This window comes from Scleropages formosus, chromosome 13, assembly GCF_900964775.1.
Source record: "Scleropages formosus chromosome 13, fSclFor1.1, whole genome shotgun sequence".
NCBI lineage: Eukaryota > Metazoa > Chordata > Actinopteri > Osteoglossiformes > Osteoglossidae > Scleropages > Scleropages formosus.
In genome coordinates, this window is record NC_041818.1 from 9,354,452 (window position 1) to 9,371,396 (window position 16,945).

At 45.5% G+C, this 16,945-nt stretch overlaps 1 protein-coding gene across 2 annotated transcripts in view; it reads left to right on the forward strand.

The window, feature by feature from the left end:
• Positions 1-16,731, forward strand: part of plcb3 (phospholipase C, beta 3 (phosphatidylinositol-specific)) — a 40,593-nt gene extending 23,862 nt beyond the window's left edge. Inside the window, exons 9-34 of one of the 2 annotated variants that reach the window (XM_018737483.2) lie at positions 25-191; positions 304-450; positions 1,055-1,212; positions 1,340-1,422; positions 1,615-1,699; positions 2,250-2,406; positions 2,751-2,852; positions 2,938-3,008; positions 3,263-3,359; positions 3,994-4,078; positions 4,228-4,352; positions 4,514-4,668; positions 4,799-4,957; positions 5,322-5,421; positions 5,634-5,738; positions 6,045-6,139; positions 6,246-6,378; positions 6,664-6,699; positions 6,863-6,972; positions 7,251-7,357; positions 7,622-7,781; positions 9,319-9,395; positions 10,112-10,201; positions 11,669-11,726; positions 12,695-12,781; positions 13,202-16,731. In XM_018737483.2, the coding sequence (XP_018592999.2) occupies positions 25-191; positions 304-450; positions 1,055-1,212; positions 1,340-1,422; positions 1,615-1,699; positions 2,250-2,406; positions 2,751-2,852; positions 2,938-3,008; positions 3,263-3,359; positions 3,994-4,078; positions 4,228-4,352; positions 4,514-4,668; positions 4,799-4,957; positions 5,322-5,421; positions 5,634-5,738; positions 6,045-6,139; positions 6,246-6,378; positions 6,664-6,699; positions 6,863-6,972; positions 7,251-7,357; positions 7,622-7,781; positions 9,319-9,395; positions 10,112-10,201; positions 11,669-11,726; positions 12,695-12,781; positions 13,202-13,504 (3,052 nt within the window). In that variant the 3' untranslated portion in view covers positions 13,505-16,731. Of the gene's footprint in view, positions 1-24; positions 192-303; positions 451-1,054; positions 1,213-1,339; positions 1,423-1,614; positions 1,700-2,249; positions 2,407-2,750; positions 2,853-2,937; positions 3,009-3,262; positions 3,360-3,993; positions 4,079-4,227; positions 4,353-4,513; positions 4,669-4,798; positions 4,958-5,321; positions 5,422-5,633; positions 5,739-6,044; positions 6,140-6,245; positions 6,379-6,663; positions 6,700-6,862; positions 6,973-7,250; positions 7,358-7,621; positions 7,782-7,966; positions 8,352-9,318; positions 9,396-10,111; positions 10,202-11,668; positions 11,727-12,694; positions 12,782-13,201 lie in introns of those variants that run through there. The other variant, XM_018737484.2, reaches the window with a different exon arrangement.
• Positions 16,732-16,945: the final 214 nt, after the last annotated feature.

Genomic DNA, 16,945 nt, shown 5'->3' on the forward strand with positions numbered 1-16,945 from the left:
TTTTTCTCTTCTGTACCTCTGCAGTGGGTCAAAAGGAAAGCCCTTCTTGTCTCTGGACCAGATGTTGGACTTCATCAACAGGCGGCAGCGTGACTCCCGCCTCAATGAGGTCCTGTACCCTCCTCTGAAGAGGGAGCAGGTGCGACAGCTGATGGAGAAGTACGAGACTAACTCCAGCCAGCTGGAGCGTGGTAAGCCACCTGTGCTGGCCACATGTACGTGTGTGCGTGCATGTGTGAAAACAAGGGGATACCTTACTGCCTTAAAAAGTCTTGACATCTCTGCCATTCCTTCCTCCCACAGACCAAATCTCTCTGATGAGCTTCAGCCGGTACCTGGGAGGGGAGGAGAACAGCATTGTCCCCCCCGAGAGACTGGATGTCATGGATGACATGACCCAGCCCATCTCGCACTACTTCATCAATTCCTCCCACAACACCTACCTCACAGGTAATCCTTCATTGTGTGTTCTTGCATTTTACATGTGGTGACATGAGCTCCCTTCTTTATAGCACTGTCCCACCTTCTCTGTCTTTATGTGAGGATCCTTCCTTCATTTGCACAATGATACTTCCTCACATTAATATACAAATCTCTTTACACAGGTCAGTCATTGTACACTCATTATACGTTGTTCTTGTGTTAATTTTTCCCTCTTCCTTCCTCTTTCCTGTAGCAATGCACACAGATACCCAGAATTCTCTCGTTCTGATGTGTGGAATGTGGCTTGATAGTGCATACGCTATTCTCTTATGCGTGATGGGATTATACTACTGGTAAACCTTAGTGAGTCGCTTCTTGTCCTCTGAAGCAGCAGTGCGGAGAGTGTGAATATGTTTGGCATTTATGCAGGTTGAATGTTTACATTCTGCTAGGAAGTATTGTATAGGGTTACACTTCTCAAGTGAAAAGCAGTTGTATAAATTAATTAGGAACTGGAGATAATGAGAGCACTGTGTTGTAAAGATCACTGATATGCATCACAGCTGAAATATGATGTATTATAGATGATGTTGAGTCTGCAGTCACTGTTGTGCTGTCTGTACCTGCTCAGTGGGCCAGCTTACAGGCCTCTCCTCCGTGGAGATGTACCGCCAAGTTCTACTGACGGGCTGCCGCTGCGTGGAGCTTGACTGCTGGCAGGGCCGCCCGCCCGATGAGGAGCCATACATCACCCATGGCTTCACTATGACCACTGAGATCCCATTCAAGGTGTTTCTGCTGTTCACCTTGTTTCCCACCTCCCCTACAATTCATCCCTCAAGATGTATATGCTCAGCCTCTCCCCCCTCAGCACTCAGACCTGACGACTTGTTTGTTTGCTCTCCATCTCCTGCAGGAGGTGATTGAGGCGATCGCTGAAAGTGCATTCAAGGCCTCTCCCTATCCTCTAATCCTTTCTTTTGAGAACCATGTGGACTCGTGAGTGAGACAGTGTTTGGTTTCTTATTATAAGGGTAGGAAAGGCAAATTGTGGGAAGTTAATTTACCGAATAATGAAATGTTAGTGGTTTTCTCTCTAGGAGTAACTCCTTTTGGACTTTACCTCTGTCTGTTGTTTCAGCCCTAACCACCTCTCCTTTTGCTTTGTCTTCCATCTCCTTATCCCCACAGTGCAAAGCAGCAGGCCAAGATGGCTGAATACTGTCGCACTATATTTGGAGATGCGCTGCTCATTGATGCACTGGAGAAGTACCCTGTGAGTCCCTCCTTCCTGCTGGCATGGTTCAGACTGTTTTGGATCTGGCCTGGATGGGGCTCATTCATATACTCACTGGGCTGGGGTACTGTACTGGGACACTTCTTTCTTCTTAGGATGTTTGCAGATGTATTTGGTCAGTAGGCGACTTACTTAAACTTTGGGAGCACTTGGTAGACAGGCTTTAAATTTAATAAATTGCTTCAGTAAAACAATGTAGACCTTTGGCTACTGGACACCAACAGGCTCCAGGTGGTCTTAACAGAAGTGACCCCCAGGCTAATGCGTCATTTCTCTGAAATGCAAAGGTTCTGACCTCTGACCCTGGGCAATGCTACCCAGTTAGGTTCAGGACTTAGAGCATTTTACATCCTTGATAAAAGGAAAGTGCCCAGATGTTCCGCATAAGGTTGTGCCACAGAGACAGATAAACAGGGAAATGAAGCCTGCTGGAACCAATCATGTGCTAAGTCTTTGGAGACCTGAATGTGCTTGACAGCATTTAGTGCTTCATTAAATATTCCTACGGTCCACTTCACTGTGCCCACAGTTGGTCCCAGGTCAGCCACTGCCATCTCCACAAGACCTGATGGGCAAGATCCTCGTTAAGAACAAGAAGAAACACCACCACCGGCCTCCCAATGGCAGCGTCAGGCGCAGGGCTGACGTAGGGGGTGAGATTGCAAAGCAGGCCTCCCCAAACAACGGTGAGCCTCTTGAGAGCACTCATTCGCTTGGAGACTCTCTTCTCCTTGCGTCTTGTACCCAGAGCTCAACAGCATTAATGACTCCAGAGTTTGCACTAAAACAGATAGCAGATACCTGCAAAATATAGAATTTGTCACAAATTTGTTTGGAGTATATGCATGCTTGTGTGTACAAAGAGAAATTTAATTGTGACAAATTCTATATTTTGCAGGTATCTGCTATCTGTTTTAGTGCAAACTCTGGAGTCATTAATGCTGCTTGTGTGTACAAAGAGAAATTTCCCTCATGAAGCTTTTTGTTGCCGTCTGTTACAATATGGTGTAATATTGTTCTGCGACTCTAGATTGCCCGTTGAATGATGGAGACTCAGGTCAGCTCATGTCTAACGGAGAAGAGAAGCTGGCTGAGAGGATGGTGAAAGACGGCGAGCCCCGCAAGTCAATTGGTTAGTAGCTCATAGTGATATTTGGTAATAACCATTGTATCAGTCTGGTGTCATCACTGAGTAACCACTCTGCTTTAAAATCAAGGTTATGTGGAGAGTGAGGAGGAAGAGGAAGAAGAACCAGTGGCTGAGCTCAAGAAACCCAACTCTGATGAGGTAAGTACTTGTGCAAGGTAGCTTCGCATCTGTGTTTCATGTGGTCACTTCAAGCAGTCATTCTGTGACTTAAAAGAAGTTATTCTGTATGTATATTATTTGCATAGCTATCAAAGCACTGCAGTTCACATAGAGAAGGATATAGTAATGTGGATAATACAGTAAAAGTGCTGTCCTCTGTTGCCTTTCAGTTTATGCGGTATAGAAAGTGTTAATCTGTCACTGATTCCCTCTCTCCTCTTCCCATCCTTCAGGGCACAGCAAGCAGTGAGGTGAATGCCACAGAAGAGATGTCCAACCTGGTCAACTACATAGAACCGGTCAAGTTCAAGAGCTTCGAGGTGGCCCGCAGTGAGTCTGTCCTCCACCTCCAATCTTTTACTCAGCTCGCCGTTTCATATTTTTGGTATTAAAGAGACATGAATGCAGTTCACACAGGCTTTATTAGAAAGAGGAGCATATGCCTCTAGTCCTGTGTGCACATGTGTTTGTGCACATGATTTGAATTCTGTTCTGATTCTGATTGTGTCTTTTGGGTAATCATTAACTGTTATTGACTCCATTTAGACTGCATCTCTGACTAATCAAATGTACTAAGGTAGCCATTATGGGTAATGATCCCTATCCACTCCCTTGCTTTAATGGTATCAGCGTTACTGCTGTTAATATTAATATGTATTAGTGTGTGCAGTCCCATTAGTGTCTGCTGTGTTCACCATGCTAAGTGCAGACATAACACTAATGAAATGTAATAACAGCATATAACATTATCATTTCAGATGAGAATACAGTCATAATGTTTTTATTGGTGTTTAATTTCATTATGACCACACAGAGTACGGTGTAATGTTAAGTACACAGATTGCCTAACCGCTGTATGCAGTTAGCAGTATTATCAGTAGTAAACGCAGTAGAATGTTTGTTTTATTCCGCTCGTTCTCTCTGATGGTGCCTGATGATTCGCTCATCTTTGTGTTCCCTACAGAAAGGAACAAGCTCTTTGAAATGTCCTCCTTTGTGGAAACGAAAGGCATGGACACGCTGAAGAACTCGCCCATTGAGTTTGTGGAGTATCCTTTCAGTAGCTTCATTATGTGTGTTTGTATGTGTGAGTGTGATCTCTTGAGGAGATGTTTTGTTAATGTTCTTTTCGTTACCATTACATATTTCAGGACACACATGCATCTGTTAGCTTCATCCTTTAGCTGCACGCATTCAGATACAATAAGAAGCAGCTGAGTCGTATCTACCCCAAGGGCACCCGAGTGGACTCCTCCAACTACATGCCTCAGATCTTTTGGAACGTGGGTTGCCAAATGGTGGCGCTCAACTTCCAGACCCTCGGTTAGTCTTGACCTTTTTCATTTTAGCACCGTGTTCTGTCAGTCTACTGTAAACGCTTGTTTTTTCAGTAGCCACGCTGTCTCTCAATCTCTCTTCATGTGGACAGTAAAAAGGCATTCTTGCAAGGACAAACATGGTCTTGTTTGCCCAATGTCTCTCAGATCTTCCCATGCAGCTGAACATGGGGATATTTGAGTACAATGGCCACTCAGGGTACCTCCTGAAACCTGAGTTCATGAGGCGCACAGACAAGCACTTTGACCCCTTCACAGAGAACATTGTAGATGGGATTGTGGCCAACACTGTCAAGATCCGGGTGAGGAGCCGTCTTCTCTCTGAGGGCAGTTTGAGGAATTTTGGGTGATTTTATGCATCTCTGAATCTGGGTGTGTGTGTGTCTGCATTTGTATCTCCGTGTCTCAAATGACACACTATACCCTCTGTAGGTGATCTCCGGCCAGTTCCTCACTGATAAGAAGGTCGGGGTGTTTGTGGAAGTGGACGTGTTCGGATTGCCCGTCGACACCAAAAGGAAGTTCCGCACCAAGACATCCAACAACAACTCCTTGGACCCAGTGTGGGAGGAGGAGACTATCTTCCACAAGGTAGCAAACATAGCTTTCTAAAGTCCTGCTCCTGCGCTATAACTTCATATACTGCACTTCTACACACATTTGTCTCTGCACAGTGACTACTTCCTAAAAGCATCACATGCCAGAGTGTTAGTGTTAGGGTGGTGTATTAGCGGAGTTACAGGTACAGTAATTTATTCCACTGTGTATGCTTCAGGGAACTGTTTGCTTTCACCACTTGAGGACATTCAGTGTAATTCTTGTCCATATAATGTTGCTCTTCTTTTGCTCTTTTGAAGAGTAGCAGAGATCTCCACTAAAATCCCTTGTTTAGCTTTGTGGCTGTTGTGTTCCTTCAGCAGTGTCCTCCGTTTCCTCCTTCCTGTCCCTCTCTCAGGTAGTGCTGCCAACACTGGCATCCCTACGAGTGGCTGTGTTTGAGGAGAATGGCAAGTTCATCGGCCACCGCATCCTGCCTGTGTCTTCCATACGACCAGGTGAGCGTTCCCTGTGAACTTAAGTCATGCTGAGAAGTGTTGCACCATCGCTTCTTAGCTTGGTCTCCTGACCCTGAACTTGACCGCAATCTTTATTGACAAATTGGCCTGATTGTCTGCTGATTTTTTTTTCTGTGGGTGTGTGCACAAGCAAGACTGTGGCCATGAACCTTGTCTCTGGGGGGGGGGGTTTGTGTGTGTCTGTTTTTTAGGGTACCACTACATTAGCCTGAAGAATGAGCTAAACCAGCCCCTGCTGCTGTCCTCCCTGCTGGTGTACATTGAAGCCCAGGACTACATCCCCAATGAGCATCAGGGTGAGGCTCATTGCTGTATCCACACTACCCTCCGTCAGTTCTCCTGAGCACCGGTCACAAAGCACTGCCCACTTCCCACGCAGAATAACACATTTCAGAGCTATTGTCAAATACTACTGGTTTAGTCGAAAGGTTTTAAAAAGATAGCATTTTACTTGTATGTGGCTGACCATCATCATAGGCTGTTCTTTATTATAGTTTTGAAAAGTGCTTGTGGTTGTTGGCTTGGAGGCCCTGATAAATAAGGGTGTGTGTTCATGGGGATCTGTGTAATGACTGGCACTGCTGTCTGTCTGTGTGTATCAGAGTATGCTGAGGCACTTACGAACCCCATCAAACATGTCAGCCTGCTGGACCAGAGGGAGAGACAGCTGGCTGCGCTCTTAGTGGATATTCATGAGGTACGTTGTCAGAGCACACACTTAGCTGTGTGTGTGTGTGTGTGTGTGTGTGTGTGTGTGTGTGTGTCTATGCACAACACAGGATTTTGGGGTCTCTGCTTTGCAGAGGGTGCATGTGGGGTCTCCTTCACAAGAGAACCCAAGGCCACAGCCACCGCCCAGAGAAGGGGACGTCTGCCTCCCACCCACACCGCAGCCGCCTGTAATGGTCCCTGATGGTGTAAACTCCCCAGCAGCAGGTACTGCATCACATCCTTGGAGTAGTTCGGTCCACTCGGGCTGAGTACAGCTGGGTTTTAGTGCTGACATCAGTTTTTGTTTACACTGTTCATACAGTTATACTGTGCTGCTGTTTATAGTGATCTCTATTTAAATCTTGTTTCTGCTGGTTGTCTGTTGGTTTTGTGTGTTGCATTAACTGTGTCCATGTAATTACACGTCTAGACTCTGGCTCTGCACTGTCGCGTCTTCTGGTCTTCTGCTGTGTTGGGCTGCATTGTGACGTTGCATTGTATGTGTTTCAGGCCAGAAGGAAGATCTTATTGCTGCAGTCTTAGCAGGTATGGCCATTTTAGAACACCCAAATGGATTTTACTTTCCCGCAAACCTGGGCACTGAACCGAAAAGTATATTTAATTCTGCTGGAATGAATGTATGGGAGGAGAAAGACAGATGTTTTTCTCTCTCTCTCTCTCTCTCTCTCTCTCTCTCGCTGCGGGTCAGATATCCAGCCCCAGTCATTAGACGAGCTGAAGCAGCACAAATCCTACCTGAAGCTACTCAAGAAACAGTGCAAGGAGTTAAAAGAGCTGCGTAAAAAACACCTGAAGAAGGTGACACCTCCTGCTTTTCTTGCATTCAGTTCTAATGGATTTATTTCAGAACTGTTTCAATTTCGAATTGTTTTACTGGCCTGAAATGTGTGCAGTAAATGCTGACAAACCATAACTTTAGTGCTGTCAAGGAGACATAGCTTCAGTAACAATGAATAAAAAGTAATTTCATAGATATTAAACTGCAAAAGGATTGCTGTTGAAATCTTTATGCTTACAATCTAAACTCACGTTCTTTAGACATATAGTAAATGAAGGCCTGTGTGTGCCTGGTTCAGGTGGGGGCCCTCAGTAAGGAGCAGCGCACTCGAACCAACCAGCTGCACTCCGAATCGATTAGACGGCGCAGCCAGATTGAGAAGAAGTGCAAAGGCAGCCTGAAAAAGTGAGAAGGGGATTTAGAAATGGAAAAATGGAGGGAAAGGATGAGGATTTTGGGAAGGGACAATGGAAGGAAGTGGTTTCATATGGGGTGCTGCAAGTCTAGATGATGAGGGGACTTTGTGACGGTTTCACTCAAATGATTACATGGCTGTCACTTATTAACCAAGTTGGATGTTTTTAGTGGTCCGTGTGCATGGGATTCTTTTTTGAGTATTTCTGTGTGTACGTATATGATGTCCAAAGTTAAATTGCTTGCTCTATTCAGGGATCCGCAGGAGACGGTGCAGAAGGAGCTGACTGCTCTGGATGAGGAGCTGCAGAGGGAGACAGTGCAGATGCGCGAGTGGCAGATGCAGGAGTTGCTCCAGCTACGCCAGTCTCAGCACCAGCTGGAGAGGGAGAAGAAGAAGGCGCACCTCAAAGAGGTGGGCAGTCCTGTCTGCGCTCGTCTGAGTCGTTTACAGCCGAAGAGTTTCCAAAGAGAGCTTTCTCTTTCCATATTCATTATATGTAATTTTAAAAAAAATCTTATCTTTTCTGTCTCTCTCCCGGTACCTTTCCATATTTCAACCTGTTCGTTTACTGTCCGTGTTCTCCTCCTCTTCAAAAGACACCCTTGTCTCCTACCCTAACCTTTTTCTGTCTCTAAAATTCAATTCGAAACATGTCCAGGCTTCACTTGTGACAAAAACACTCATATAATGGTACTCATATTTGTGAGAAAATCCTTCTGAGTGCAGAAATGTCAGTTTAAAATAGAAGGAGCTTTGGTAACGTCAAGGGCCACAAAGTGAGCATCTGCCTGGTCCTCCCCACTCAGGGTACGGCTCTTCCTGGACGCCTCAGAAGTCTTGCATCGGCTTGCAAGCACCTCAGAACTTATCATTAGTGTAAAACCATTGTCATAATAATGAGCCATAAAGCAAAATTTTACAGTGCTAAAACTAGAAAAAGCAAAAAGAAATCCTTACCAGCAGTTTATAACTTGATGCATAGCGCAGTTACAAGCATTACAAGTGATAACTAATTACATTGAAAATCATTTTGTTAGGATGTGTTCTAAAAAAATAGTATTCCCAATTTTATATAGTGCACTTAAAAAAAGCAGCTTTTTTAAAATAAAGATGCTTTGGTTACAACTCTAATATAAATGTCTACTGACCGTTGCATGATTGCAGTGGTTCGGAGCCTACCTGGAAGCATGGTGTGCAAGGCAAGGTGTACCTTGGACTGGGTACAGGTCCATCCCAAGGCAATCTCGCATGCACGCGCGCGCACACACACACACACACACACACACACACACACACACACACACACACACACACACACACACGCGTTTTCTCGTAGTTACACCCTGAGGAAAGTTTAGAGTCAGCAGCTGACCTGAAACACATGTCTTTGGAGTGTGGGAGGAAACCCAATGAACACAAAGAGAAGAAACTCCACACAGATGGGAGCTGTGAGGCACCACTGATATTCACTGTGCTGCTCAAAATCAACTGAATGCAGCAATATAATGAAAAGAGGAAATTATAGTAAATTAAATGATGGAGAAGAGGAAAAAGAATGGTGGGGGGGAGCATGCAAACATGACACGTATGAGCGGGTTTATTCTGATTTCCTGGATTTTGTTTTGAATGATGTTTCTCCAAGTTTCAAAACAAATTTTACAGGGTGAAAAATGGCTAAAACTTTTGTAGCTCAACGAGACTAAAGATCTGTCTTTCTCGTAGAAATTTGTTTTAATTTCAGTTCTGTGAGAATTTAGGAGAATTTCGGAAATGAATTGTGCTTCATGTGTGGGGGAAGCCTATGTTTGCTACTGTGAACCGGTGGATTTTTGTTGCAGGAGCAGTAGACCTTTGTTCAAACATAAAATGGACACACTCTACAGACCTGTCTCTTACTGCCTTCTGGTTCTCCCTCTTCCTCCTCCTCGTCTCTTTCTGTGTCTTGCAGTCCTTCGACAAGCTCAAAGAGACGGCAAAGGAATGCCAAGAGACCCAGCTGAAGAAGCTGAAGGACATCTGCGAGAAGTGAGGACCTATTTCCATCCATTGTTTGAGCAGCTTCTCTTTCCTTGTTTGACTTTTTTTTTTTTTTTTTTTTACTTGATCTGCTTTGGAAATGCATACGGTTGAATCATGTACACATATGACATATGAGATCAATGAATGTTCTGGATATGGAACTAAATGACACATTTTTACAGTTTTAACTGCTGAAATGTAAAATTACAGCAAAAGGTGCTTCTTTCTCTCTTTCATCCTCTTTTGGTTGTGGTGGTGTATCTGTCTGGGATTTCTGCAACAAAATCTCGCTTTCGGTGATGGGTGTCTGCTCTTTTGAAAGAGAAAAGGTTTCTCACTACGTTTTCACTGTATTTTATTCTGCATGTTTTATTGCTCATTTCTGATCTAAGTTTTTTTGTCTTTTTTCCTCTGAGTTTAAATACCCTATTCAAAAAAAGAAAAAATGGTAGTGATCCTGAGACAGGATATACTTGGGTTGATTAAGGCTTGGCAGGATTAAATTTAATTTTCCTATGTGCTGTACAAGAAATTCCATTTGAAGTGACAAAAACATAATTCATTAAAGATGAGGAGCCCCCTCTTTTTGCTTGCTTTTATATGGAGTGAAAGTTTCTTCAGTCTGTTTTTACTCTCTCTGTACTAACATTAACACATCTGAATGGATCTCTTAAAGTCGAAGTGATAGTGTGTTAAAACAGACTTTCTGTCTTCTCTCCAAGGGAGAAGAAGGAGCTGCAGAAGATCTTGGACAGGAAGAGACACAACAGTATCAGTGAGGTTAAGAACAAGGACAAGGAGAAAGCAGATGCGTGAGTGCTTCCTCACATCTCCATTCCCAGTGCTCCCAGTATTCCTGTCGGAGGACACTGAGCCAGGGCTTATGGTCCAAAGAGAAGTTGTGTACAAGCCATCTCATGGCTCCGCCTGTCCCCCTTTCTGTCACACTCTGCGCCCTTCCGCTGAGCTGTTCGCTCCATCCCAGTTGCTCTGTCACCCTTCAGTCTCCATTCCCACCTGCGTCTTTGCTCCCGCAGCCTGCTGACAGGTCACTGAGGATTTATTACACAATGCAGGATTTATCTGGTCACTGAAAGGGCATTTAATGCACACTATAGTCATGTCACTGACACAAGGTGAGGAAAGCATTCAGACAGGATTACTGGAACCCTCTCCGGTGTGGCACAGTGGAAGAAGTATGCATACCTGGCCTTTCTTTGTACAGCGACACTTTTTTGTTTCCGCTGTTCCTGATAAAATCTGCGGTTCGTCTGGCAGGTGTGGAGACCAGACCTTGGGGATACATGAAGGTGCAGTCGAAAGCTGCGGGTTCAGTGCTGGAGCAGGGGGCCCACAGCGGCCCAGCCAGCAGGCTGCCTCTCTCAGGTCCAGTCTCTGGTGACCAAATCCCTGTGCTCTTCACACCTCTGCACTGACAAACAGTGTGTCAGTGACTGGAACCTTGGAGAATTCCTTCTGGTCTTGTTTTATCAAGGCTTCATATCTGCTCATAGTTGCTGAGGGCAGTCTGTTTGAATTTTGTCTAAACTCTGTCTTGAGCGGTCTCCAAGCAGGTGTCTATGTGCTCCTTCTTTAAACAGGAGGACGGGTGGTCTTTAGTGTTGCGATGGTTCACTTTGACTCTGTATTTTGTCACTTTGGAGGAAAACTGGCAGGTTTCCACTCAAGCGTAGCTATTTATTGAGGGTTTTCACCCGTAGTTTTTCCTTGTGACGTAGTGGGAACAGCTCATCTTTCCCACAATGCAATGCTGGTGGCCATATTGAAGGTGCTGTGCATGACTGTAATGGGAATCTCTCGGTGACCAGTCCAACCGTGCACAGGTCTTCACTCACAATCCAGGAAGACCGCAGCGTGTGCTGCTTTTCACTGTACCTGACATCTTGAAGCGCTAGACTGAATGAATAATTTAATGCCTCATTCAAGCCTCGCAGCTGGTCGTTGAGGCCGCAGCTGTTGGGGTGAACAGCTGACCACGGGCTACGTGAGAAGGGCCTCGGCGCTGCTTTCTTCGTACCCTCATACATTTCTGCTCTTGAGCTGTCCCATGGTTCTGCACAAACCGTGTTGGATGAGAGCCCTTTTGCTCTTGACGATCTCCACGGGCGGCTGATCTCCTCTGAATGACAGTCTTGGGTCACCCCAGTGCGGAACACACGCCACCCCACCCTTAGTTTCTGTGGATGGGCTTTCCCAGGTAAATCTTTCTCCATTTGAACTCTACAGCCTGTTTGACAGTTTTGCCTCCATCTCTGCAGGGAGCTTAATGAGATCAACAGGAAGCACATCACGGAGTCGGTTGCCTCCCTCCGCATGGTGAGTCCTGTGTGCTGCCCCCTCTGGCTCCCTGACACCTGACCTCTGACCTCTGACCCAGGCTTGCACTCACCCACTCCTGTGGTTGCCCTCTGGCAGGACGAGGGGAACATTTAAACATGTGCAGATGGGTTCACACACTAACCCATCTCATTTTTGTCCACCTCTTGCTTGCTCTTTCTTTACATGCAAACAGAAGCTTGAATTATAATGTATATTTTTATCTTGCTGAGAACACAAGTACTAACCGGTATGCAGTAATGTTGATTCTTCCCCCCTCCTCTTACTTAGTGCTGTTTGGTCCGTTTCGGTGCATGTTATGTGTGTGTATCTCATATTAAAGAAACCGTTATTCCTGAGGGACCAGTTGACGCAGATAAGTAATAGAAGAGAAGGAAGTGAGGAGAGCGCTGCTCCTGCTTTACTCGGAGACTGAACGTTGAGCTGGTGCTCCTGCAGATGGGGGTGTAGCTAGAAATTCTCAGCCCCCAGAAAGAATATTGCTCTGCCGCCCCTTAAATAAAATAAAGTTACCACTGCGATTTCTGTGGGCCCTCACCTGATTGGAATGTGAAATCCTGACGTTGAGGAGACTAGGCATAAATTTACCCATTGCCTGGTCCTCCATTCATTCGGAAAGAAGGATTCCTTTGGATATCATTTTTAGTACTTGATGTCACTACTTGCCAGTATTTATATTCAAAATATTAGATATTTCAGTGGCTGTAAGCATCGTATTTAAAGCTTTGCCGTTCACATCTGCTGTGGCTGCGCTGCAAGGCTGTTAATCACAGTCCTGCACCCGGAGACCTGTCCTTCCTCCTGGATGAGAAGTTTTTTGCAAGTTCTAAAAATGAATGAAAGAAGAGCAAAATGCATATGTCTAACACTCTGTAGCAGTGAGGGGTTTGATGCTAGTGGAGCAGTGGCCCATCCTCAGACTGTGTGTGTGTGTGTGTGTCCTGCAGCTGGACAAGGCTCAGAAGCAGCGCCAGGAGAAGCTGCAGCTTTGCCAGAGGGAGGTGCTACAGCACATCGATGAGGAGCTGCCCATGGTGTGTATCCTTGTCCTCCCCACACTCGCCCTGCTCTCACTGTGTCCGTAGTCCCGTCCTGCTTTTACGTGATAATCGTTGCTTAATGTAAATAGTTTTTTTTTTTCTTTCCCCCCCCTCCCCTTTTGCTGCCCTTCCTTATGTGCTCTGGGTGCATCACACCCACATCAGATAGACACAGACCTCCTCAAAGAGCAGTTACTTAAAAGAGAGTATTCTTTGGCTCTTTGGCCAGTCCCTCCCCAAGGTCTGTGGCTGTCCAGCTGACTGTAGGTGTCGCCTGGCAGCATGAGGGAAGAAGCCCAACTAACTCACTCCACTCTTAGTTCCTGGCAATGTACTGATGTGCTCCGCAGTTTCTTTGACATTCATAAGCTTTTCCCACCTGAAAGAGGAATATTCGCCCTCTCTCCACTCCAGCAACAAGCCCAGCTGGAGAGGGACCTGGAGGCGGAGCTCCGGGGCCTGCCGGAGGAAATCTGCCAGTACCTGCAGGGGGAGCTGGAGAGCAAGAGTCCAAAGAGCGATGCCCTGTTTGGCTCGCTGTCGAACAATGACAGCCTGAGCTCCGGTCCACCGTCGAACAGCAGCACGCCCCCTTATTCTTCTCCTAACCATAAATGGCACAAGGAGCGGAGCCTGGACAATAGTACCACCTCATTGGTGGATTCATCATCCTCCAGCACTCCAGTGTTGTCAGAAGCAGAGCTTACGACAGTGTAATTCATTGTTCTTAACTGTTGCTTTTCCCTCATCACCAATTAATGATAAAAAATAATAGCTATTTCTTAAGTTTATTTTCAAGGTATCCATTATCAGGGTATGTCTGTGCTTTTGAGCATTTTTACCAAAGCTCTTAGCTCTTTTATTGGTATAGGGTCCTATGGATTTTTTTTTTTTTTTTTTTTTTTTTTTTTAATTTTCCTTTTAGCCATATTTACTTTCATCTTATGAAAACTTTGGACATGAAGGGCACGTTTTAGTTTAGAGCTGGATTTAATTTATTTATTGGCATTGTAATGACCTGTCTTGGGTTCAGTCGTAGTACTGAACTGTCTCCACCAGATGGCGGACAATGGTAACTTAGCTTTGTGACAGTGCTGGGCTGCACTCTGTTTTATAGTACTGGTGAAAAGCCTTGTTTACATAATGAATTGCTCCCAAATCCTTGTCCAACGGGACAGTAACGGACAATAATCCAGTTATTTTGATACCACTGATACCAACTGATACCAGAAACATCTACAGATGAGGAGTCCAATAGTGAAGCTAGAGATGAAATGGTCCTGAACAGCAGTAGAGGAGTCTTTTTACCCAGTGGGCCCCAGGTCGTGTGTGTGTGTGTGTGTGTGTGTGTGTGTGTGTGTGTCAGTCACTGTGAATGGAAGCAAGGATTTACTGCAGAGAACTGCAGGCCATGATTGAATTAGAATCTCAGACCCTACAAATGCCCACTCTCAGTAGCTAACCTAACAGGGTTAAATGTATTCAATCTCCTGCTGGGTTTAACTTAATCCTAACTCTTAATTCAGAATGTAATTTGGCCTTGAAATAACCACTAAATTGCTGCTCTCCAGCACCAGGTCGCTCCTCCTCATGTGGATCAGACTGGGTCAAAGTCCTATGGAGCCAAGCACTAGCGTTCCTTACCTGTATTTGTTTTCTTTTCTTTTAAATTCCTTTGTACCCCATTATAGTTGCCCTCTTCATACAGTGGCCTGTAGGATGGAACCGAACATGTGGGTTTTTTTTTTTTTTTATACTACAATCATTTCTACTTTTAGGGTTTATTTTACTTTTCATTTTAATCTTGCGTGGCAGACGGCCCTTTTTGGCTTTAATCTCCTCTCATCTGTCCCTCGGCTGTTCCGTGAGCTGCGGCCCGCTGGGCTTCTGCTGGGCTTCTGCAGCGCAGGCTAAACCCAACATGTGGATTTGGCCCTGAACAAGCTGCCAGGTGGCAGCGGACTCGGGATGAGGGACTCGTCATGGTGACAGGAACACCGCCGCTGCTGCCGCTGCTGATGATGAAGCAAGACTGCACAGTAGACACCGTGAGGAAAATGACCTTCGACAATGGAAGCGACATTAAAGGTGGTCGTACCCTCCCTTTAGGTGGGAGGTCCTTCAGCGAGCAAGCGAGCGGGAAGGCAGGGGTCTCATGACGGCCAGGGTACGGGAAGCACCCTTCTGCCCCCTGCTGTCCTGCCTGCAGTGCACGTTAGTGGAGCGAGCCCAGCGCTGTGGGAGAGACCGGGGCTGCGAACAAAGGACCGTGCTTCTGTCGCTGCCGTCACAATCGGAACAAGTGGAGATGATCCAGTGCTGGCATCCCTTTGACATGTGGTCTTAGCGCCCACTTTTTTTTTTTTTTTGCCTCTAATGGGTGTTCCGTATACGTTGTTTGTCTCGTAGTTTAATACGGATTCTACTACTGACTAAGGGTGGAGGTGGCAGATGGTACACGGTGGTCCATCCAGCGTGACCCTCACACTGCTGGGGCATCTCTCACCTCCACCTGCTGCCTGTCTGTTGGTTCATTTTGTGGGGAAAAGCTCTACCTTTACCTTTGTGAAACTCCTCCTTACATACGCTTTATCCTTTCAACTGGCTTTTAAAGATGGATGGCTCTTAAGTTGCATTAGTACTTACGGTTTTTTGCTACTCGTAGCTTTTTTTTGTTAACAAGTGTTGGCTGAGCAGCACTTAGTCTGTGGGTAAAACGCAGTAGAACACTGGTCCTCTTGAACCGAATTAGGATGGTTCAACAGGTTAGCAGGTATTTAGTGATGAGCTCCTAGCAGCCAGTAGTGGAGAGCAGCTTTTAGCCTAATTGAGGAGTTTGAGCTGATACGAGCAGAACCACAGGGCTTCTTTGGGTGCTCAGTCTGAACGCGGCCATGGAGTTACTGGCTCTGGCTGCGTCCAGGTAAATGGACACCGGCCGCTTTGCTGTGCCATTGTGTGGGATCTTTGCACAAGAGAAGCCGGAGGCTTACACTTTCTTCTTGTCGTTTTGCCCCCTGCCCCTTCACTTTCACCTTTTATATTTTGATTCGTACGTTCTGGTGTGGCACGGAGCTCCTCCTTACTGCTCCTCACTCTGAACAAGAACATGTTCTGTCTACGGCTCACTTAGCTTGGCTGTCCAGGAAATTTTCAGCGTGCGAACGTGCACCGTACCGACACGTGTTGCGTACACCCCCCTCGATAGCACCTGTACTGCCAGCCGAGGCCAAATTTGCGCTGTGAGGTCATGGAACAAGCAGAGGATGCGATGGGCTCGTCACTCGAGAATTTCAGTTGTATTTCCTCAGATTTGTTGTGAAGGACAGTTTCTGCTCTGCGTCCAGTTAAATACGTGCGTTTCACTGACGGGTGCCAGTCGCACCAAGGTTTTCTAAGAGCTGGACTCTCAACCCCGTGGAGTCGTTTGTCAACATCGGTGAAGCTTGGAAGGTTCAAAAACACAAAGGACCAAAGTGTCTTCTGGGTGTTTAATAATTACTCTGTGTTTCTAATGACATTTACAAATGACTGGTGGCTGGAAAGTGTGTTCTTCATCTGGCTCTGCTTTAAAGGGATTCTCAGAGAATCTCTAAATACTAGTTGTGTAGTAGACTTCTACAGATAGTGAAATATAAATGAGCTTTAAGGGTACAGCCCACTTCTAAGTTGGTAGAGATAGAAACTGATATACCATTAATGACTTTTTGCCATAAACGTAGAGGCTAATCCAGTTCTCGCTCCAAAGTTGCAGCGCTAAAGTGTTGAACATGTGACCTATAAAGAAGCAAATGCTAACTTTTGTTGTGCCACTTAAACTTCCTCTCCGCTCTGGTTGCTGTACTCCTTGTCGTTTCATTTCCCCCTTCTCTATCACTTATGTATATCGGAAACAGAAGCTTACTATGTTAACACTGTATGTAGAAATTCCTGGTGCGTCTTGTGAAAGGGAAAAAATTCAGGATGTAATTTTTTTTGTCTTGAGAGATAATATACTGTACATTCAATAAATGCTGAAATTTTGTGTACATGCCTGCTTTTTCAGACTGAGAAATTGTACTCGGAGTAAAATGTGGTTTTTGGAGACAAACGTGAGAAGGAAAATGTATCACGATTGAACATAAGCAGTTTGTTTCAGGAGGACCCTGAATAATTGCA